We start from the raw sequence: 24,217 nt of genomic DNA on the forward strand, positions 1-24,217 counted from the left end.
GTTGTGTACTTTAAATATATACAATTATATTTGTCGATTATTCCTCAATAAAGTTTTCTAAGAAAAGAATAGACAACTCTTTTTAAGGAGTTTTGCTATAAAAGAGGACAGAAAATTGGGGTGGCAGCTGGACGAGTAAATGGAGTCAAGAGACGAATTCTTTTTTTGAATTTTATTTAATTTTTGAATTTTATTTATTTCTTTATACAGCAGGTTCTTAGTAGTTATCCATTTTATACATGTTAGTGTACACATGTCAACCCCAATCTCCCAATTCATCACACCACCACCACCACCACCCCGCCGCTTTCCCCCGCTTGGGGTCCATACGTTTGTTCGCTACATCTGTGAGGAGACGAATTTTTTAAAATAGGAGAAATTAAAGTGTGTTGGCAGGCTGCTGGGAGGGAACCGGCAGAGAGCAACATCTTGGCGATGCAGGAGAGGAGCAGGGCTGAACCGCTGCCCTGGAGGAGGCGAGGCCAGCGACGGTCTAGCGCACAAGTTCCAGGGCTGCAGCTCATCCAGGGGAGTGGACGAGAGGGAGGGTAGATGGTATCGTGTTGACGCAACACGGCGGTAGAAGACATGCAGGTGCGGAAGCTCTGTTCTGGTTGCTTTCAGTTTCTCAGAGAAGTCATCGGGTGAGAGCGAGAATGAGGAAGGTGGTGCGGAGGCTTAGGGAGAGAGGAGAAGGGGAGCCAGGCATCCACAGGAGTGGAGCAGAGGAAAGGACCCGGGACATACAGATGGACCATCCGAATAATACCCATACCTCCGGCATAAAGTTGAAAAAATTCAGTTAGATGACACACGAAAAAGTGCTTAGCTAGTGCCTGACATAATAAACACAATAAATATTAGCTTGTCATTTGTTATTACTAGGCCACTCTCCTAAATGCTCTTAATTCTTAATTCAAGAATTGTCACTATTTCTAACAGACAGGGTTGAGTGAAGTCCCACGTTGTCTCCATTTTACAGTTCTTAGGATGAAACCCTAGAAAACAGTCCCTTCACCTCAAAACCAGTGGAGCCACGCCTGCTGAGGCCGTCCCCCTGCACATGCCTGGGAGGAGTCTCTCCTGGAAGGCAGCCTTCACCGGCACCGGGCACGGCCACAGAACACTGTGTCCCGCTTGCTGAGAGGAGAGACCATTCCAATCAGGTAGCTCCTTGGTCATTACCGTCCTTGCCTTGGAACTTCATTAGGACCTGGTGTGGCTCCTGGGCTCCCAGTTTCCAGGGGCTTAGAGTGATGTTGCCTGTGGTACAAATACAAAATCGCAAATAGCTGCCTGGTGTGCGGACTCGGGGGATTCTGTAGTACAGGGGTCCTCTATGGTGACCTGCCAGGCATGAGGTGGGTTAACTATGAAGATGAAGATGAGCCATCCATGTGGCGACAAGAGCAGGATGGCTGGGGAGATGCTGGGTGCGATGGTGGGAAGTTCTGGACCAGGAGTCCCAAGGCTTCCGATATTATCCTGGCTCCGTCACGATGAATCACATTACCTTGAACTGTTCAGGTTCCTTTTTGGGTAAATGGGAATGATGATGATGATGACGATGGTGATGATGGCTTTACTCTGATTCTAACAAAACACAGTCCCTGCCGTTCTAAAGTCAGTGCTACAAAAGGAAGGGAGGTGGGAAGGGGCAGGTTTCCTGTGTCAGCTGTCTTCTGTCTGCACCCCCACAGCCACTCTCCACTCTGATCAACTCTGCTTCGTGCCCAGGGATGTGGGCCTGGACCTGGACTGCATCAGTGGGTTTACTTGCCTTCTGGCTTTAGGTCCAGCTAATGCAAGACCCCAGCTGGAGACCAGAGACTGGACATAGCATGAAGTCGGGCAGTTGTTTGCCATGAGTTGGCTACTGGAGGCCACAGCTCCTGCAGCTTGGCTTCCTCATCAGCCACCCTCTCTAGACTCTGGTGGCCCCTTGCTCTCCTGCCCTTCAGGAGGGGAGTAAGAGCTCCCCACAGTCCTTAGCCCTGTGGTGCTTCACCATCCCTTACTGGTCTCCCTAATCCCCGCCCACACCTTTATTAAACTATCTTCAAATGCCTCGTTTGGTTTTATCTACTGTTTCCTCCTGGGACCTTGACTGAGTTCCTTTTCCAGTAAGGTCCAGACTCTCTTATCATCTCTCGACTGAGTGCAGGAATCATTGACAAACACTGACTAGTATTTATTGAACGGTTAGCACATACCAGCTTCCACTTAGGTTACAAAAAGTAAAAAGCATCACTTACTGCAAAAGACCTAAAATCTCACTTGAAAGTCAAGGCATGTGCACATCAAAAAGCACAAGATGTGCCTCACACATGCTTGATGAAGCTGAGTTCTTTCCCTCCCTACTAGAAGGAGAAACTTGCTTTCCAGTTGCTCAGCCCCTGGGCCTCTTGCCAGACTAGGTCCCCTGCAAACCAGGTCCCCACAGAACCGGGAGGCGTAATAGAGGAACAACAGGATGCCGGGTTGTAAGCTTTCCTATTGCAGCACGTATTCTATCAGAAGGTTTGTTTATCTACGTCCCCAACCAGACAATGAGCCCTGTGAAGGCAGGAACCCCAGTCCTCTCATCACCCATCCTCTTCTCCTCTGGACCACTGTGCTGGGCTCCCAACCGTTCTCCCTGCTTCAACCCCTGTCCCTGTCCTGTTAACTATTCCTCACATGGTATCAGGAATGGCTTCCAAAATGATAAATCTAATTCTGCTGCTCCACTGCTAAGACCACCCAAGGGCTTCCCCTTGCACCCAGGATAAAGTCCAACTCCACACACTACAGGGCCCTACGGATCTGGTGCCAACCTCACCCTCACCATGTTCCCAACCACACCAACCTTTCTGTTCCACAAACAAGCCAAGCTACGTCTGACCCCTGGCCCATTGCACTTGCTGTTCCTTATTCCTGGAATGCCTGGCTGGCTCTTTGCTCTCCTCTAGGCCTCAGCTTAAACTCACACCCTTTATCACATCTCCTCTTACAGTTTCTACATCGCACTTAGCACCATATACTCTCACAGTATTAGCACCATGAGAGTGGGACCTTGTGCGTGTCGTTCGCCACTAGATCCCCAGAGCACGGAACTTGGGCACACAGTATGTTCTCATTAAATAAAGAGTGGGTAAAGGCCTGCTATTCAGATGAGCTCAAAGGCCTGCTTTGGAGGAATGTATTAGGAGCATAAAATTCTTTAAGTGAAAGTAAGTGGGAAATTAACCTGACGCTTTATGTTATTTTGGCAGGTTACTGACGAGAGCTGGCTAGCCAGAAAGGAAGAGCTGAGTCCACATGTAGGGGAGGTGTTGGGCTATGCCCCTGGGGGTCCTTATAAGAAACTCTGGGGACCTTTTGTCCTTCACATAGGTTGGGTGGGGGCAGGGAGCTGTGCAGTGCCACCTCACTCTCTTCTCCCCACTCCCCTTTATTTTCCTTTCTCTCTTTCGGTCTTTCCTTCATCTCTTCCCATGGGTAATGAAATACTGGTCTCATCTAGCACTACTGCCTCTCTTTAAGACTTCAAAAGTCTCTCTTTAGGAGGTCCCAGGGACATCAGAGGAGGGACCAGATTTTTAAAAAAAATAAACATCAGAGTTTAAACAATGTGGCATGGCATTATGTCAGTTAAGATGCCTTTGGTCAAATTAAACCCAGACTCAACTGGTTTAAACAGTAAAGAAGATTTATTTTCACATATAGCTAGAGGTCCTGGTAAAGGGAAGCTGCAAGATCAGTTAAATCAATTCCCTGCAATATCCTCAAGGACCCGGTTCCTTCTGACTTTCTACCTTATCATCCCCAGTGTTAGATTTGTCCTCAGCTATCTCCCCTCATGGTCACAAGGTGGCTGCCACCATTCCAAACCTCATGACAAACATGACAATGTCCAGGAGAAGAAGAGTGACTGCTTTTCCCTCAGGTCTCATTTTAAAACAGAGGTAATCTTTCTCAGAAACTCTCCCAGACACTTCCTTTCATGTCCCATTGGCCAGAGCAAAGCCAAATGTGGCAAGAGAATAAAATCACCATAGTGAGATTAGACTCATTGAGAATTGTTCTTGAGCAGGAGATGAAGGTTGGGGAGTTTGCCAAAGTGCCTATTCCAGGTACCAGCCAAGAATCTCACGCCATTCTGAGGTATTAGGTAGAAGGTGCACAGTTAGCCAAATTTCAATGTAATGACCATTGTGAAATGCAGAATGCAAAAGGTTGCTAGCCTATAAAATAATGGGAAAATATATCACTGATGAGAACAGAGAAAACAAATGCCTAATTCTAACTCTTTGGTAGAGAGTGGGGAATGAACAGGAAACTGGGGTTGCTTTCTCAGAGGAGATGCCAATAACAAAGCCAAGATATCTTGATATTTACTGTATGCCCAGCACAGAGCTTGGTGCATTACATAATTAACTCATTTAATCCCTTCAATAGCCCTATGACATATGTACCACTCTTTCCCATTTGAGGTGAGGAGACTGAGGCATGGAGAAGTTAAATAGCTTTTCCCAGGTCACCAAGTTAGTTAACTGGTCTCTGGATTCAAGTCCGGGCAGGCTGATTCCAGACCCATTCTTTTACTTAATCCCTGGACTATTCGTTCTCCTTAATCTTGAGAAAGATTTCCAAAGGGACAAGCATGAGCTCCCCATGTGTTTAAACTGAAATAGGAAGTCTAGGCAGAAAGGACAGCAAATAAGATGAGTTGAAGGAGATAAGAAGGTTCAAGTACACCTGCTAGAAAGTGATTACCTGGTTCAGGTAGGAGATGGTTAGGAATTTGGTTAGGTGGTACAAAAAGAAAGGAAGAGGCAAATTGAAAAAAACATACAATTTTCAAAGGAAGAAATACTACCACGAACACTGATATAATTGATTATGGGTATTACCAGAACAGAAGTTCATGCCAGCAGATCTTAAGAAAATGGAATGTCTATAAAGGATTCACAGGACATAGAACCAAACCTAGAAAGCCATTCAGTGTCCAAGCATGTTGGCTCCCAAAGTCACTCTGGTAGTTCCTCAATCTCTTCCAGTCAATGTTCCCCATGTTCTCCCTCCACGTTCCAAGGGAACTGAGAGCCTTTCTCCCTGGTCACCGTGTGGGCAACCAGCCAGTGGATGGGTGGACCCACTTCTGCTCCAGTTAGTGCCCAGAGCACAGCCTCAAACTGCTTCCCTACCAGAGCCACGGGCAGGGCAGTGTCAGACAAATGGGGAGATCATGATGTAAGCCTAGGTAAAGGAGGAAGAAGATTCAAGGCTGATTTACAGGATGAAAAGGATGAGGCCCTTGGGAGTGGTGAAATGGTTGGGAAACATTTAAAAGAACTAGTTTGTAGGGGGAAAGAAGATGATGTGTTGGGTTTCGAACAAGTTAGGTTGAAGAAGATGGCACATCCAAGAGATGGCATTAGAGGGACAAGACTGGAATGCAGGTCAGGACTGTATACACAGATACGAGACACAGTCAAGTAGATGATCATCCAGTTATTGAGCATGTGTCTGTCCTAGGTTCTAGAACTGTCCTAAGTTCTAGAGCTGCAGCAGTGATGAGAATGAGGCCTCTGCTCTTGTCTGGCTTGCTTTCTAATGTTTAAGCCCTTGAAAATAAGTGACCCTTTGCACAACCCCTCACACTATTCCCTGTATCCTGTGTGACCATGCAGAGAAAAGAGAGAGGTTGAAGTCATGTAATTTGGGAAGACAAAATAAAGATGGTGAAGAAGAAATAAGACTGGGAGGGCGCCCTCAGAGAAGAACGGGGAACCGAGAGAATGTCATTTATGGAAGGAGGAGTGAGTTTAAAGAAGAAATTAACATCCATTGGCTCCCGGCTAGTAGTGAAGGAAAAGCCACTGAATTTGACAGGAGGGTTGCCACTGGGCAGCTTCTAGCAATGGTTTTTGGTCCTCACTGTGCATCAGAATCACCTGAGGCGCCTTAAAACATACAGATGCCTGGGAGCTACTGCCAAGATCCTAATGCAACTGGTTTGGGATGTGGTCTGGGCATTGGTATTAATGGCTGCTCAGGTGACTTAAATGTGCAGGGCGAGTTGAGAAACACTGCTCTAAATAAAGTGATTTCAACAGTAGAGGCTAGATTGCAGAGAATAGAAAAGGAGAGGGTTTTTTGTGTGGAGAGACTAGCAGTCTTAACATCAGACATGGATGTTTAGTCTCCGTCTCCTTCTGCCTTGCTGTGGGATTTAACCTCCTTGTGTCTTATCTATGAAATCAGGATAGAAATACTTGCTGTGCCCAGCTCACAGTTTCCTGGGGAGGTCAAGATGGGATAATAGATGTGAGAGTACTTTGAAAAAAGATTGAAGTGCTATAAAAATGTAGGATTTATATGGTTGTCAGTTTTTTGCCCCAAAGATAGTGATTATCAATCGTAAAGACCTACGTGGAACAAGCATCCCTTTCCACTCTGAGCTCACAAAGAGAGCATCCTTTGATAAGTGCTCACAGCCACTATCTAAAGGTCTAATGCTGTCTGCAACCCTCACTTTTTCACAGCTAGCCTTACACCAGATCTATAATAGATGAAGTTTCCACAGTTTTGCAAATCCTACCTAAAATTGCTAAATACACAGCCATCCAACATAAAACTAAAGAGTTGAAGGATGCTGCTGTAAAGATTAAAAAGTAAGTTTGATGTTACAAGGTCCCCATTTAGTTGTCAGTCCTAATTGTCATAGAGAATGGGGAAGGCTGAGAACAGACTGGGGGACATCTGGGAGTGCAGACAATGCTGCAGGGTCAGAAAAGCCTAATTCCCCCGGCAGATGGGGAAAGATTGTCCAAAATCTAAGCCAAAACCAGCAGAATTCAGTAACCGCCTTGGAGCCTACGTCATACCTGGATATACCTACATACGTAATATATGTCATGCCAGGTCTCCAAGAAATGAAGCAACCTTCTCAGCGTTCCGCACTCTGATTGCCCTTGAGGTAGCACCTGCCCCCAGGTGAGCAGTGGTACCTGTTGATGGTGACTAAGGTCCAATTGGGAGGCTTTCTATAATCCTAGATGATCACAGATGAGAAAAATAGCATTACAACATGCTCTCTACTCACTTTTTTTTTTTTTCTCTTTTTTTTTTTTCTCTTTTCTACTCACTTTTGTTGGATATTTTCCTTTGGGAAAAATACAAGATCAATACAATTCTTTGTGAAGGACATGGCATACATAATGGTTGAGTTTCTTTTTTCTAATGAGCAGCTTGAACTCAGAGCAAGAATAAAGCTCCTCCACGGGAATTAAGCCAGGTGTCAGATAACAGGTGTAAGCATCGGAGAGATGCTGGGGAAGATCAGGTACCTCCCTCTCGCCTCTGAGCCTGCCCTGGCTCCTTCTACTCGGGTTGCTGTTAGGGAGAAGGTGGTCATTACATTCTCCATCTGCCTGCAAGTCTCCACCCAACCTCTTCTACCTGCAAAAAAGGCTTGCATCAAAATTGCCCTCCTCCAAACACTAGTACAGACACCCAAAGCTAGACACTCCCTCATCTTACCCCACCTCCAACAGGACTTAGAGTCTTTGCGTGTAAAACTACCGAGCAAAATAGAATGTTGAAATAAAGATATAAAGGATTCTTCCCAAGTTTACAGCGATCATCTCATCCATTGAGAAGCCACTTTCCTCATGTTCAACCATCCTTGTAAAAAGCTGACCATGAGGAGAAAGGGATACAGAAGCCAAGGTGGATACTATATCCTTGGCTCCTTTTTAAATGAGAAATATTCACTTTGAGGAAGCATCTTTCATGCCCCAGTGTATAGACCCTAAGCTTCTGGCATGGAAGGCAACCAGGTTTGGTGAAAAGAGGAATAACTATGCAGTCATTCAGTCCTATATTAAAATCCCATTTTTAAAATAGCTGCTGTGAACTTGGCCAAGTAATTTAATCCCCCTTAGTCTCTTTTTCCCTTATCTACGGCAAGGAATAAAATACTATCATATAGCATTACTGTGAACATGACACAGAACGTGGAGGTCCATAGTATATAACATGATGTAGCTCAGTCTCCCCACTGCCCTACTGAGACTGAGTTTTTCAATATTGGGAAGCCCAGTGACCACTTATTCCTGTGAATTCCCTGTGAACACAATACGAGAAATCTCAGCTAGAGGCATGTGCTTATAATCGGGAGAGGGGGGTCCACAGACCGGGGAGGGGATACTTAGCAGGCCATCCTTCAACAATTCCTACCATTTCCTCTGTGGAAGCTGTACTCATCAATAAATCAGCACGTGGTAGTGCATTTTTTTTAAAATTACATGGAAATTTTATCGCTTTTTGTTATAATAATATACAAACAAAAGTGTTTTTCCCCCTGCTCTCAAAGATATGTTGTTGACAATTACAGTTTCAGAAGCACAAAGAACAAAAAACTGCCCAAAAACTCAAGATGAAGGCTAAAATGAGATTTTTTTTAAAAACATCTCCCCTGATGGTACCTAGGAAATGTCACTGTGGCTGCTCTCGCCGTGGGTGATTTCCTGTACCCACAGTCAGTGCGATAAAGAGACATAATAGACATAAGAATAGCTTAAAGCTTAACTGTAAGATTATTTTTCAAGTAGCTTCTCCAAGTATAATACCTTAGCTTCTAGAAAAAGTAATCGCTGCAAACATTTGAAAAGTCGAAATTCTACGCAAGGACCCAGGAGATTAACACAATTGAACATAATAGCTCTTCCCAACGATTTCCTAGGGATTGGACCGCAAAAAGCCTTAAGACGGCTTTCCAAATATATTTTATTTATTCATTGAAGAAAAGGCTATTTGAAGTTCTTGTATTCCTTTCACATAGAGATGCTTCACTGAGTTTTAAGAGAAGTCTGTAGGCGCAAAATGAGTAATTCCTCAGCTTCTGGAAAATGTAATCATTGCAAACATCTGAAGTGTTAAAATTTTATGCAAAATGTCTTTTGTAAAAGATACAGATAAAAACCTTGAAACAAAAATCATTTCAAACTGGTCTCAGCATTTATGTTTTAGAAATTAATACAGGGGACTTCCCTGGTGGCGCAGTGGTTAAGAATCTGCCTGCCAATGCAGGGGACACGGGTTTGATCCCTGGTCCCAGAAGAGTCCACCTGCTGCAGAGCAACTAAGCCCGTGCGCCACAACTATTGAGCCTGAGCGCTAGAGCCCACGAGCCACAACTGCTGAGCCTGCGAGCCACAACTACTGAAGCCCGCGTGCCTAGGGTCCGTGCTCCACAACAAGAGAAGCCACCGCAATGAGAAGCCCGCACACCGCAATGAAGACCCAACGCAGCCAACGATAGATAAATGAATAAATAAATTTAAAAAAATATATATTAAAAAGAATAAAATAAAATGAAAATTAATACATACTCAAATGCCTATGAATGCACAGAGCATCTCTGGATGGCAACAGTAGCTGTCTCTAGGGAGATAAGGGTAGGAGGGCGTTTCACTGTTCACAGTGCATACCTCCTGTGCTTTATATTTTGTATTTAATTAAACGTGTTCTCTTCAGTAAGCAAGCCAACTCGCGCATCCCATTCAAGGTGAATGATCTTTCCCTACAATCAGTACTGGAGACTGACCTTCTCCCTAACCTGCACCTCAGGTATGCTATAGAGCAGAGAAGCTCCTTGCCTTCTTTCCACACCGGGCATCAGCAGTGTTGGGTGCTGTGCTGGCACTAAAGTATACAATGAAAATAAGATGCTGTCTCCTGAATGTCCCCACAGGATGGCTGGGCACCCCCCCCCCCACCCCTGTGCCCAGGCTCCAGCCCTACTCAGTTTCCTCCCAGCCACAGAGCAGGCCACTGCCTTTCAGATGTATCACTGTGGTCTTTTCCTTGTTGCCACGCACCCACCCCCCAACCCTTGTGATTAAATGGCTTTTTTAAAGAGGCTAGTATGCATCCTCTTCCTCAGTAGCCCTGAGACACAATGACCAAGGGAGAAGGTTTAAAGCCCACTTCCTCTTGGCCCTGGAATACCAGTGGACACATTAAAGCCACTAGCTGTGTGACCCTGGCAAGTTGCTTAACTTCTTTGAGCCTCAGTTTCTCATTCTTGAAATGGCGGCAGTCATTATACCATCAGAGGGATGGAACGGAGATTGAATGAGATTAGTTATGTAAAATGCCTAGTATAATACCCAACACATAGCAGGTGTGCAATAAAAGTGAGATGACCAAATCATCATCATCCTCAATGGTAGTAGCATTAACTGGTTCTTACTGTCAAAGAATGATGCTTTCAAACTTCCCAGGCCTGCACACATTTCCAGCTGTCTGTCTCTGGACCTGCTTACAAGCAGTATGCAGCAGTGGAAAGGGTGGGCTTTAAAGTCAAAGAGGTTTCACCTTGAGCAAATCCTTAACATCAGTTTCTTCAGCTATAAAGTGAGGAGAATTATACCTTCCTCACCAGACTGGTGCAAAGGTTACAGGTAATGTATAAAAAGCACCTGGCACTTAATAAGTGCTCTATACATGTTGGCTGTTTTCACCTTACTCCAAGGGGGCTTATTTATTCACTGGCCCCAACACGCCTTTCTCTCTTCTGCCTCTGCATCTTTTTTCAGCCTCATTGTCCCTGACTGCCCTGCCCCTGTTACCATCTCCATCTCTGGAAACTTCCATGTATCTTTCTAGTTTCATTTCCATCTGAGAGCTTTCATGAAGCTCTCTTTGACCACAATGGCTTTTCCCACCTATGAACTCATGAGGTATTTATCTTCTGTGGGGAAATAGGAGGTAGAAATCCAGAGGACCCCAAGATCTTTCCTCTGTGGCCACTGTTAGACCTAGTAGAAATGAAGGAGTCAGGCAACAATGTACGGAAAGAACTCCATCACATGTGGCTTGGGGACAGTCCACTGGGAAACTGCTCTTTGGGAGTTTCCCAGTGGACTGTCGTCTGGAGGGGTCACTTGCCCTTCCAAAAGTCAACTCCATGATGCCTTATTCAAGAGTGCTTCATAACAGAAAATGGTCAATTTTTTTCATTCATCAATTGAGGCACAAACCAGGCTGGCGGGCCGCTGGACACATCAGCTGACGTCCACATGAGCAGTCGCTGTTTCCGTCTCTCCGTGGGCCTGACTCCAGCTGCTCCTACACCCATTTGGTTCAGATGAGATTGATCCGTTCCTCTCTACAAACTTTGGACGGTTCTGAAGAGCACTGCTGAAGATACGGCATCTCATCGGGAGCCTTCGTGGGCTCTTCTTTGTGGCAGTCAATTCACACCCTTGCTGTTCCCCAAGCCCACCATAATCTTCCCTGCCTCCTGTTTTCCCTCTACTTGGGACATCCTTTTTAAAGTTCTTTACCTAATGAACCCCACTCATGATTTAAAATCCAGCTCAGAGGTTGCCCTCTGTGAAGAGCCCCACCACCAACCTCTCCAGACAGAGTTTATAACCCAGTTCTCTCATCAATCCTTTATTGTTGGGCTCTTCACATAGTACTGCCAGAATGCTTACTCCTCTCTCCCCTCACAAGACCATAAGCATTATGAGGTCAAGAATAATTTTATAACCCCTGAGTCTGCCTATCAGAGTGTCTGACAACCAACACATTTGATTTAATGAATTGATGAAAGAAAACAGAAATAAATGAATGATGTCATTTCTAACAAAAGACACCGTCCCTCCCAGCTGTCCCATCCAAGTGGTGCCTATAAATTATTCTTGGTAGGTATGGGTTGGTGAGGAGCTACACATGGGTTGGTGAGGAACTACACAGGGCAACAGAGCCATGTTTGCAAAATGTGGGTACTTTTTGCAAACAAAAAGTGGGAAAGTACTTGTATCCAAAAATAACAACTCCCCTAGAAAATATTAAGTCAAAGGAGTCTTTCATTTCTGTATTTCTTGTATTTACCCTCCTGAACTACTATAGAGGTCTGATTTCCAAAGAAATCTGAAAAAGTGATATTTTGTAAAAGTACCCTATTTTTTAATTTACTAAGTAGCTATAATCCCAGGCCTGAAAAATATCATATTCAGTAGCTGCAGTTGCTCTTTGAAGCAGCATTCCCAAGATTTTTTCCTCTGCTAATTACTGAGCAATCCACTGTCACCTATAGGCCTGGCATAGGATTCCTGCGTGCCTGTTTATTTTCTGGCTAATTTGGTTCCTTTACATCACATGACCTTCAGTGATCCATATGCAATATGGGAATTATCCTAGTAGGACTTTCTTTAGAGGGTTCGCAGAGGTGTGCTAAGCGTAAGTACTACATCAATTTTTAAATCCAGGCAGAATGAGTCCATATCATATGTTCCAGGAAAGCCTGTAATGCTGTAAGAGAACCAAAGAGCTTCTCGATCTTTGTCATTTTCCGTTAGGAAAATGCCTCACCAAGTACATCCTTTTCTATGCGTTCTGAAGCAGGATATTTATGGGGTCAGAGAAAGACACTAAAAACTTGCCCAAGCTGTTTAGCTCATATTTATTAACTGCTTAATACAAGCCAGGAGCTGTACCTAGGACTTTACATGCCTTGTTTAATTTTCCCCAAAATCCTGGAAGGTTTTTATTTCAGTTATGTAGATAAGGAGCTTGAAGCACAGAGATGCTGACAACTTATCCAAGGTCACAGAGTCAGCGTTTGAGGTCCAGTCTGCTGACTTCAGAGCCTGGAGCTATAACCAGTACTCTGGCCTCCATGGTGTGTCCCCCTACTTCTTGTTCAAGAAGAGTTTTTCCAATCTGTGTAATTCCCAGACAGCTCTCATAAGATCTTATCCCCTTTGGCATTTTACACTATATTCATATGAGCTCTTTTTCAAAAAAAATAAAATAGTATTTATTCAAAAAATATGCTTCAAGTACTCATCATGCGCAGACATGTAAGACTTCTCTAAAATTTTTACATAGTTAAAAAGTCCCATGGGGAAAGGACTGTGTCCTCTTAACCTACATTTTTAGATTTTGATGTAAAATATCTTGAGTAGGTGCAAAATTACTAGCTCTCTGTTCCACTGGAAAAAGACAGCTGCAATCTGTGTGCTGCTCTCCACAACCAGACGTGTTTCATAGGCAGCCCATTAGGTCCTCAAACACTTATTAAGCCTGCCTCTCCATAGACAGTATGCGGGGAGTATGCGGAAACAGGGCAGAAGAAGACATGGCCCTGGATCTGCAGGAGCTTACAGCCCAGGAGCTCACCGCTTTGAAGAATTCACAGCCCACAGACAGACCATAACATCAGGTCCACCAAAGCCCATAAAACCAGAAGTTCAGGAGAGAAAGAAATCATAGCCACCTTGGAAAACATCAACTTGCTTTATTGGAAAAGGCTCCTGAAGCTGATTTCTCACCTCCAGCTTCTTTCCTTAGTGCTTACTGACCATTACTGGCAGGACCAGGCCAAGGGTAAAGCTAGGGGGAAGACGTCACAAGTTACTTGCAGAGGACAGAGCTAAAGAAACATGTAGGTTGCCTTCTGAGCATCCAACAGCATGACAGAAAATGAATTAACTTTTATTTCCAATGTATATTAAAACAGATAACATGTGAATATGCTAAAACAAATTGAAACAGCAACACAGAGTGTTAGGCAGTGAGCTTTCCTTCCACCCTCGGAGGCAGCATCTCTTACTTGGTTCTTGAGTTCCTCCAAAAGAGAGTTCTGGGCATTTATAATGGACAGAGGTTTATGATGCCCCAGCTCCTGGTCTAAGCTAAGCTAAGCTTCAGGGCAAAGTTGAGTGGCCCATCCTGAAGGCCTGGCCACAGGGATGAGTCAGAAAAGTGGGCAATGGAGAGTTTAATCAGAGGGAACTGCTCCAGTCCTGGTTACCTCCGGGGCATGCTGGTTGCCCACGTGCAGGGTGCTGGGAGTCAGACACTGGGAGGAAAGGGAGGCGGAGCCAGGCCCTCCACACTCACAGCTCACCTTACAACTCTGCCAGGCACCACCCATCTTTTAGAGAGAAGCGCAGTATGCGCTGGGCACAGGAAGCAGATACGGGAGAGATTACGGAAGATTCCGAGGAGGTTTGAAGCGCTCACAAGGCCCAACCGCTATTTAGGGCTTCCTTGCTGGGCTGCTGGGGCAGGTGCTGATCCGTGGGGCCCCGGGGCTGTGCTCTGTGGTGAGGAGAGAAGCTCTTAAATCTCCACTCCTAAAACCACTCTCCCTGCATCTCATAAGCACCCAGCTGTTGTGTATCCTCCAGGACAGCAACTCCAGTTATTTATCTCTATATTCCACGATTAACTTATAAAGTAATGAACTGTCCACTGAACTAAGTTTGGGCGTCTGTCTGGCCAGAGCCACCTCCTGGCCCGCACCCTCAGCTGGGAAGGCCATTGACGTGGGCTGCAGCCTTCCAGCCTCAATTCCCCTCCCTCTGCCACCTCCCCTTCATCCCTCCCTCTTCCGCCCCTCCCCCGGTTATTTGGGAGATTAGAGTTCATTAATTAAATCCTGTGCTTAGATCGAACTGTAACGTTATTCCAATCACATTTATCTTGCAGGCGGCAGAGGAGACGGCAGCCTCGCTGGAAACGCGCTGGGGAGCCTGAGCCGGCGGTCGGAGACGCACGGCGCGCAGCTACATCGCCACGCCGCCGCGCAGACCCTCCATCTTCCTGCTCAGCCTCCTGGCCCGCTCGCCCCTGCCTTGGGGGCCTGGCTTCTCTCCGGGGCTCCTGCCCGCCCCTACGCCCTGGCCCTCCGCGGCTCCCCTGCCCGGTCCCCCTCCCCACCCCCCCGGCACATACGCTGACACGCGCGCGCGAACACTCACACACACACACTCACACACACTGACACGCCAGCGAGCTGCTGGCCGCTCAATGGACCGCTTTCCCCGCTTTTCCTGATCCCAGCGCAGCCCGGGATGAGAAATTGCAAAATGGCCCGGGTCGCCAGTGTGCTGGGGCTGGTTATGCTCAGCGTCGCCCTGCTGATTTTATCGCTCATCAGCTACGTGTCCCTGAAAAAGGAGAACATCTTCACCACTCCCAAGTATGCCAACCCGGGGGCGCCCCGAATGTACATGTTCCACGCGGGATTCCGGTGAGTGCGGGCCTCTGAGCGCCCTCAGGTATCTGGTTTATGGGGGCGGGAGGTCAGAGGGGGGTGTTTTGCCTTCTCCGAGACACTTTGGGCAAGAAAACTGCGTGGTCCTTCCATTCCTCTCTCTGATTCTTACACCACCACCCCTCCCGTGCTTTTTTTTTAACCCAAAGCCCCTAAAAGCCGTTGTCCTAATCAATGTGATTGCGTTCTCGAATTCTTCTTCGGCATCCCTTCCCCCATTTCAAAAATGGGGGGAGGGTTTAAGGAGAATGATGGTGGAGGGAGAGGCCTTGTGTGTATTTGGGAAGGGGCATGGAGAGATGGACATGCGTTAGGTGAGTGCCTACCCCGCGCCCTTGTCCGCAGACTCCACGGCCGGGCTCCGGGCGGTCCGGGGCGATTTAATGGCGCAGGCGCCGGACTCCTCTTGCGCTCTCCTCCTTTCCTCTCCCCAACCCTTCACCCCATCAAATGATGCGCGGGTCTGTCCTCCTGAAGCCCCTGGGGTATTCGACCTCCATCCTTCCCTCCCTCCCCCGCACACCGCGCCATCGCCCCCCCCCCCACCCGCCTTTCCGGGATTTCTGCAATTCCCCCGCCCTCTGCGGGAAGCGAGCCTCCTAAGGGCCGCCTACCCTCGCCCCAGCTCCAAGTCACCAACGGGCGCAAGGCTGGACTGAGAAGGCTCCGGGCGAAGCTTGGCGCAGCTCGTCGAGAGCCTCTGCCCCAGTGTGCCCCCCTAGGAGCTCCCCCGGCAGAGCCTCTGAGGGGCGGGTAGCAAATACAGAGTGCACCCTGTGGTCCAAGGCAGGCCAGAACGCGAAACCTAGAGAAGCCCCACCTGGGCAGAGGAGTGGAGTTGGCCAGCCGCCTCCAGGGGGGTCCCCAGTCAGGGGACAGGGAGTGAAACCAGACCTAGGCTCGGGAAGCAAGAGGTTAAGGACGGAGCCACCCCCAGCCTTCCCCTGGGTCTCCGGTTCATCGGCCCTTTCTACAAAAATCAATCCGGCCGGACCGCGGGGGCGGCGCGGGTAGGGCGAGCCGTGGTGCGGCCGCTGTCCGCGGTGCTGACTCCCTGGTCCTCTCCGCGCATCAGCTTCCAGCAGAGCGCCGGGCTCCCGCCCCTGCTCTCCGCAAGACGGCCATTTTATGGTCTTTCCCGCCCCCGCAGGGATGGACAATGGAGACGGATTTCCCTCGTTTTCTTCCTTCCTCCCGGGTGTGTGTGGGGAGCAGAAGCTGGACCAGATGAGAAGGGGCTCTGGGGCGGGACGTAGCCAGTACGTGTTCCAGCCGCGCCCCATCCCCGCCCCGCTCCCAACCGGCTGGACTTTAATGGCTACCTTGGCTTCCCCTGGCTGAGGCCAGCACGTTTGTCTGTGTACTCATACTCCTCTCCAGGTCACAGTTTGCGCTGAAGCTTCTAGATCCGTCCTTTGTGCCCTTTCCGCATTCTCTGACTCATGAACTCCAAGCCAGACCTAAGTGGACATTTAATCGGACAGCGTTTTTACATCAAAGGTAGGATAGGGGGAAAAGATCCAAAAGGTGTTCTGAATTCTGGAGCTCAAAAACAAAACAAAACGAAATAATACAAAACAACAAACATCTACCCCCCCACCCCAACCCGAGGTGTATTTGCATTGTCTTCTTGGCCTGACTGAACAAAGGCTGATTAGTAATCTTTTTTAATTTAAATATGTAGTGCCCTCTCATAAAAAGAAAACATCAAAAACACCAATTTGAATGGAAGGGAAAAAAGATATTTCCAGTATCCTCCCTAACTTGAGCTTAATTGAGCACCATGATGTATAGTTAACATTATGGCTAATACTGCCAAAGCCATTTATTTAAAAAAAAAAAAAAAAAAAAAGTTAAGTACAAAAATACCACCCAATGCATTTTCATTCCCCGACTAGAAAAAACTTTTTTTAAATAAAGTAAAAAAGTATTGTCCCACTGAAACACAGAAGACACTACACTTCATCCCTAACAAATTACTAGTGAAAATCTCGGCCCAAATATATGCAGGTATTTTATGGTTTTGGTTTTTTACCTGTTTCTTCTCATTAAACTTTTATAGCTTTTAACGTATTGCAAAGGCTACCCAACATTGTTCTTAATTGTCTTGTAGCAGCTTCATTTATACATGAAGGAGTTTTTGTGTTATGTGTGTGGGTTTTTGTTTTGTTTTGTTTTGTTTTGTTTTGGAGGTGGGGGAAGAAGGATGAGATTTATACAAACGTATTTATTCTCCTCAGTGATATCTGGTCAACTCTTAGGAATCACAGATAAGTCATTTCTCCTTCCTCTTTGGTGGGATTATTATGCTGCTAAATGGAATGTGAGCCATCTAGTGTATTCATTAGGGGTATGAATACTTATTTTACAAATACTTATTTTACCACTCTATTTAGGGTGTTGTGTTTTGGTCATAGAATTTCTAGTTATTGCACTCTTTTATTTTAATCTAATGATGGAATTAAAACAAATTCAGTAGCTATCCATGGTGTCATGAAAATGTTTACATGAAAGGTTGACACACGGTCACATGATTATGATTAAAATTTTTTAAACATTAATTAGAAGTTAGTCCATGACAATAATTGATTAATTCTAAAACTCTGAAGTTTTTTTTTAACTTTTGTGGTTTTAATCCAATATTAATTTTATAGACAGCCCAGAAAATTTTCATGGGTCGAATACAGTATACCTTTTCCCCAAACATGTTTCTGACTCAATAAAAATATTCTTCCCACACTAGGCCATGTGACCCAAATAACCAGTTAGAACAATATTGCCTTCTCAAAACATCCCTCCTTTTAATCCATTTAGGTAAGGTTTAATTAACTTTCCCAGTATCACTTTAAACTTACTTTACCTTTGTAACAGTCTGTAATGAACACTGTTAGTAACTTTGGAAGTTCTGGCTTAAAGCTTTCAGTTTATGTTTCTCTGTATTTTGTCAAATGAAGTAATTTTTAAAAATTAAGATTCCAGGTAAAATGATGATATGCAAAGCATTTAGTTTCATTCCTGCTATTTTTTTTAGGCAAAAGACACAGGAGGTTCAATATGGTTTCTTAGAACTGAAGAACCTACGAGCAGAGTAACATATGACCGGTCTCTCTTAAATATTTTAAATAGCAGAGACTTTAAGAGGATACGCTTAATTACACTTAATGCTCAACAGGAAAGCAACCAGAAATTAGTGCTAAGTATCACCCTTGCCTTGTTTATCCTCTGAATTCTTAGAATATACACACATTTTCAGGATTTACAATAGCTTCCTTTTCTAAGAATTAGGTTTCTCTAACTTAAATGGGTTTCTATATAATCAAGTAGAAAAATGTTCCTTTTTCATTATTTAAAGGACGTTAATGAGATTATCATCTCATTTCTATTAGTCAACTACACCCACTGCTATTACCATTTTCATATTTTAATAATAGATAGTATCATACTGACTCATATCTGTTTGGCTCTTATTTGGACACCAGTGATGTTTGATATTCCTTGAACGCTGCAGTCCAATAGCAAACAAGTAGTCCCTAGTTACAAACTCTTAGTCACCAATGTTTGTGCATTAATGTGAGCTCTTTGGGGCCTGTGTAAATTGTCTCCCTGTATTTTCTGACACAGTTTGGCCTATGCCTCCCCCTTGATCAAATACACTTTTCAGGTAGAGCAGAAAACCAAAGAATTGGCAGCTAAAAACCATAAATTACAACATTTACAAGCTTCAAAGGACTATACCCAGAATTTGAGAGACTAGCACATGTTTGTAAATTCTGAAGCAGTTCTTCCTTCAATTATGAATGTATAATCTTTCTTGGGTTCAGTGCCTACGGTTCTTGTCTAAATGAAATAGCATAAGACATAAGATGGAAAATCAATTCTTTTGAATGGGATATATTTAATGAATTTCTTTTTATTTTAGGCAAGAAATTCTTCAGCATGTCGATGTAATAAAAAATTTTTCTTTGACCAAGAATAGTGTTCGGATTGGACAACTGATGCACTATGATTATTCCAGCCATAAATATGTTTTCTCTATTAGCAATAACTTCCGATCGCTGCTTCCAGATGTGTCACCCATTGTGAATAAGCATTATAATATTTGTGCTGTGGTTGGAAATAGTGGGATCCTGACAGGGAGCCGGTGTGGACAACAAATAGATAAGTCAGATTTTGTTTTCCGTTGCAATTTTGCCCCTACGGAGGCTTTCCAAAGAGATGTTGGAAGGAAAACCAACCTTACCACCTTCAACCCCAGCATCCTGGAAAAATATTACAACAATCTTTTGACCATTCAGGACCGTAACAACTTTTTTCTCAGTTTAAAAAAGCTCGATGGGGCCATTCTTTGGATCCCTGCATTTTTTTTCCACACTTCAGCAACTGTTACCAGGACACTAGTTGACTTTTTTGTTGAACACAGAGGTCAGTTAAAGGTCCAACTGGCTTGGCCTGGAAATATAATGCAACATGTCAACAGGTGTGTATATTTTATTGCCTTTAACTCATACCCTACCAGATGGCAAATCAATATTGTAATCTCTTGGGGGTGGTAGCGAACTGATTAGTTAGTTGTTGCGGTTAGCTTAGTACCTTAGAATGAACGCTTATGTTTTGTAATGAATGAATGGATCATTCTAGGTAAGAAGTTCAGTCTCCTACCCCAGCTGGTAACCAAGTGTCAAATGGAGGGACTGATGTTTCATCAGCTTCTCCTCTCCATTCCCTGTCCCCTTCCTTGGTGGTAAGCCTAACAAGCAGTCATGGAAATCACCACAAATCAATAATTTTCTTTTAATGGATAGCTGTGTCCCAATAATGCCAATGACTAAAGTGGACAAATCAATTGCTTTTTTTAAAGATGCAATTGACTTTAAATGTTCCTTTTTATTTGATATTTGGGTGTTTTTTAGATGTCCAAGATTAGAAAACCACCTAGACAAATCAAAATTGTATAATCTGCTTTTATAATTCGAGATTTGAGTGCCAAAACACGTGAAAAGTATTTTATCAGCTCATCGTTATCCCTTGTAATTTGAAAGACAGATTAACCAGGATGCAATATTTTCGTCTAGTCCGATGAGTCTTAACTCTGGCTGTACCTTAGAATCACTTGGAGAGATTTAAAAAATACTCTTGCCTGGGCTCTAATTCAAGAGATTCTAATGTAATTTGTCTGGTGGGGGAGGAGAGAGGCTCAGGCACTTGGTATGTCTTAATAACTCCCCAGCTGATTCTAATAAGCAGCCAGAATTGGGAGCAGGCATCTGTAAAATGCAGGGCATTTTATAAAGCAAGATTAATTGCAGAATTTTTTTCTTTAAATAATCTGAGGAAATTGCCTCAACTCTAATTTCCCCTATGAGAATAGCCCCAGTGTCCTAACATACTGTCCAGATGTTACTGCAAGTTAGAGTGGGTTCTAGGAGGTCTGGTAAACAAGGATTGTAAAATTTTTATCCCATGGTAGATGGGTACATAGTAGTGTACCTGTAGTCCTCTAAAGTCTTCCAAATTTAAGATCTGTGTAGTTGACCTTTCATATAAGGAGGAATTATCGTGTAATCAACTGGTATGTATCTAACAGGTAGGGTGATGCCAGAATTTACAGTCCACACTGGAACCTTTTCTTTGAAAGAAAAAGGGCACTATTAAGAATTACAACAAAGACAATAGGCAAAAACTGGGACTGTTCCAGTTTCCCAGGATGTATGGTTACCTTCTTAAGAGGTAATATAACCCAACTCCTAAGTTTAAAGATGCATTAACTGAGGTACAAAGAACGAGTTATTTACCCAACGTCACTGCCCAAAATGGGCAGAACCAGAATTAGAAGCCAGGCCTCCTGCCAACCTGCCCTGTGGTCTTTTGACCTCATCGTTTTGCTCCCCTCTTGCTCTATGTAAGTATAGCTGTACTAAAAGAGACATCAGAAGCCATTCTAACTTCTTAGGTAAGAATATTAAAACAAAGACTGAACTTCTGAATTTCACCTGGAAGGGAAATGTCCACGTGTAGCCTTCAGGTAGTGAAGCAGGAACTGCATGTGACAGAACCTTCAGGAAGCAGCCTGTGTGGCCCACCTGGCCCCCAGCCTTTCAGCAGGTCGGGCTTGAACATGCTAGTTCAGGGAAAACTTGGAGGAAGTACAGTCCATGGAAACCTGATTCATGAACAGTTTGATTCTGCCTGCACAGCCAGTCACAAAGGCACACGTGTGTGCATGCACACACACACACACACACACACACACTCCACAGCAGTCTCAGATATTTGGCAGTTTAGGTAGGAAGGCTTCAAATTACTATCTAAACATGGAAGGAACAACAACCATAATTTAGCCTTTTTTAAAATTCAGAAAGTGTGTAAATACTTTTCTTAGGTTCCGGCACGCCAAAGAAGGGCTTGGGAGCATTTGGTTAAGACAAAGGAAGAGGGAATGTGATTTTTTTACGAGCGGGTAGAAAAAAAATAAGGCCCTACAATCTTTCCAAACCCAAGAAGACAGATTTCATCTCTAAGTTTGGATAAGGAATTAACAGAGGAGGCCCCCTTTGATTAAGCAACCTCCTCCCCAGCCCAAGGGCCCTTTATGTGTGAGAAGCACAGTCATTCTCACTGGCGGGCTTTTACGGCATCACCGCTGAGTCAGAGACACCACTCTTTAGGACAACCCAGAGCAGGGATGGCTTCAAACCTGTGTGACTTCTATAGTAACACACGAGCCCACGCTTAGAAAGGCCGACGCTTGGTTTAATACTCTGCTGTTGCCCTCTTGAAATTCTCAATAATTTTTGAAGTAAGGGCCCACATTTTCATTTTGCACGGGGTCTCACAAATTATGTAGCCGGTCCTGCCCTGAGGTGTTTTGTGGTCTAAAAGACAGATTCAAAGCAAGTACTGGTTAAGTTACCTGGATAAATTCACTTCCCAAACCAGTCACAGTGACCCAGCTGACCAAAACCTTCAACACTGGCCTCTGAATCCACCTGTACTTATTGTTCCACAGGTACTGGAAAAACAAACATTTGTCACCCAAACGGCTGAGCACAGGTATTCTTATGTACACCCTTGCGTCAGCAATATGTGAAGAGATCCACTTGTATGGATTTTGGCCTTTTGGATTTGACCCCAACACAAGGGAAGATCTTCCATACCATTACTATGACAAAAAAGGAACCAAATTTACTACCAAGTGGCAGGAGTCCCACCAGCTGCCTGCTGAGTTTCAGCTGTTGTACCGAATGCACGGGGAAGGGCTCACCAAGCTGACTCTGTCACGCTGTGCCTAAGAACTGCGAACAGAAAGTGCCAAATGGCTGATTTAAAAGTGCCCCAACTCACACTGAATAGTCGACAGAATAGAACCCTAGAGAATTTCTTATAAGGATTGTCTGCCACTTAAAAGGAAAGATGTCTTCTCTCCCCCTTTTGCGCTGCTCTTTTAAGGGTCTTAGCAGGACAGATGCTTGGAAGCCACCTGACTTAAACTTGATTGATAAAGGGAATGTTGCATCTGGAACTATGCTGCTAACGAAATGGTCTGAAGTATTTTCATGTTTGTATTTTAATAATAAACTGCCTCCCATTTTTTATGAGGATTAGGGCTGTAGTTTCTGCAGCTTTGCTCAGATACAGTCCTCGTAATCAGAGGCCTCTGGCCAATTTGAGCAGGATTTCAGTTTTGCCTGGGTGGGATCAGACTCTTTAAAATGATAACATAAAAGACTGGCTTGCGTATATTGTCTCTCTCTCTCTCTCCCTCTCTCCCCACACCCCCCCCAACCACTCCCCTGACCCACCCCCCCCACCGTGGAGTTTAATATTTTTGCTAGGAATCCTATTGAAATAGCTTTGCTTGTATGTCTTGCATCTGTAATTGATATGTTCAAGGCTCTGGGTAACTTTGATATTTCATGACAAACTGAGCAAATCATGATGGGGATCCCCTTATGATTACTTTTATAAGAAATGCCTCTTATGAAGTTCTCACTAGTCCGTGAAGTCATTCTACAGCAGTGTGGTTCCTCTCTGGTGAGACGTGTATAATACAGTGCCTCTTTCACTACCACGAAAAAAGCCTAGGTCATGGGCGGCATCTCATCTCTTGGCGTGAGGGCTGTTATGGCAGATCATTTTGTTGCCACATCTGCAGGGCATTGCAGCCTGGGTTTAGTGCCTCCCACAGTCCCAACCCGAGCACTGGGCTGGGAATTCTCTCAGAATATAGAGGCAAGGAGTCAGCTTAAGAACCTGGAACTTCTAGGAAAAAGGAAGAAGAGGAAGGAGAATACTTAGAAGTTGTTATGGCTCCCGTATCCCCTAAAGTGTTGTAACTATGATTAGGGCCTCTGAGAACCAGCAGGGTTAAAGCAGACTAGATGCTCTGAGGCTGGCCAGGTCCCCATGTGAATAGCACTGAGGCGAGGTCATCTTGAGTATCACTGTGTCCGTCAGCACTGCTCCAGAACTTCAAGACAATCGTAGACACCAGATATTCCCTCTTGCCACGGAAATTGGATCTATACACCTACAAATTAAGCATTTCGAAAGGAAAAGCCACTGTGTAGTGGCAAGATTGGTACTAAATTAACCCTTGGAATTGGAGATGTATAGGCCTGCTGCAGAGGAATTCACTAGCCGTTCTCTTTTCCATCATTTCAGCCTTAGGAGTAGAAATCACATCACTCTTGTCCCTGGCTTTTCACTGAGCAGCACTTTGTTCCTCCAGTTCAGCCCAAAGCCTGGCCAAGTTGATGTTAAATTTTAATAAGAGTTTCTTTCTTCTTTCCAAATGCCAGTCAAGCACATTTATAATACATTTAGGTGGGGTAGCTTGTTCTTTTCCAGAAATCTTCATCTAGATTGCTTGTCATGTTACAAATACTGTTTCAAATAATTACTATAGTTCAGTAATCAGCTCACTGCCCCTCCTTGAGAAGGTATCATCACGCCTAAAATCAAGCCAAATTCAGTAAGGAAAGACTCAGTCCTTATGCTCATGTTCTGCCTGGTCCTAAAGGGGGGCTGTTTTATTCTAATTTTTTTCCAGAAAGCTAATCAGAGCAGGTTACGTAGATCCAGTACTAACCAGTGAAAGAAAAATCATACAGGTTCAAACGTGTTACCAATTGTGACACATCTCACAATGTTGTG

The 24,217-nt window shown here is 44.7% G+C and overlaps 1 protein-coding gene across 1 annotated transcript in view; it reads left to right on the plus strand.

The window, feature by feature from the left end:
* ST8SIA3 (ST8 alpha-N-acetyl-neuraminide alpha-2,8-sialyltransferase 3) overlaps positions 1-22,353 on the plus strand; it is a 36,754-nt gene extending 14,401 nt beyond the window's left edge. Inside the window, 6 exon segments of the mRNA XM_059893796.1 lie at positions 14,546-14,567; positions 14,569-14,787; positions 14,789-15,040; positions 16,445-16,564; positions 18,984-19,541; positions 22,071-22,353. Of these exon segments, the coding sequence (XP_059749779.1) occupies positions 14,546-14,567; positions 14,569-14,787; positions 14,789-15,040; positions 16,445-16,564; positions 18,984-19,541; positions 22,071-22,353 (1,454 nt within the window).
* Positions 22,354-24,217: the final 1,864 nt, after the last annotated feature.

Source organism: Balaenoptera ricei, chromosome 14, assembly GCF_028023285.1.
Source record: "Balaenoptera ricei isolate mBalRic1 chromosome 14, mBalRic1.hap2, whole genome shotgun sequence".
Lineage (NCBI taxonomy): Eukaryota > Metazoa > Chordata > Mammalia > Artiodactyla > Balaenopteridae > Balaenoptera > Balaenoptera ricei.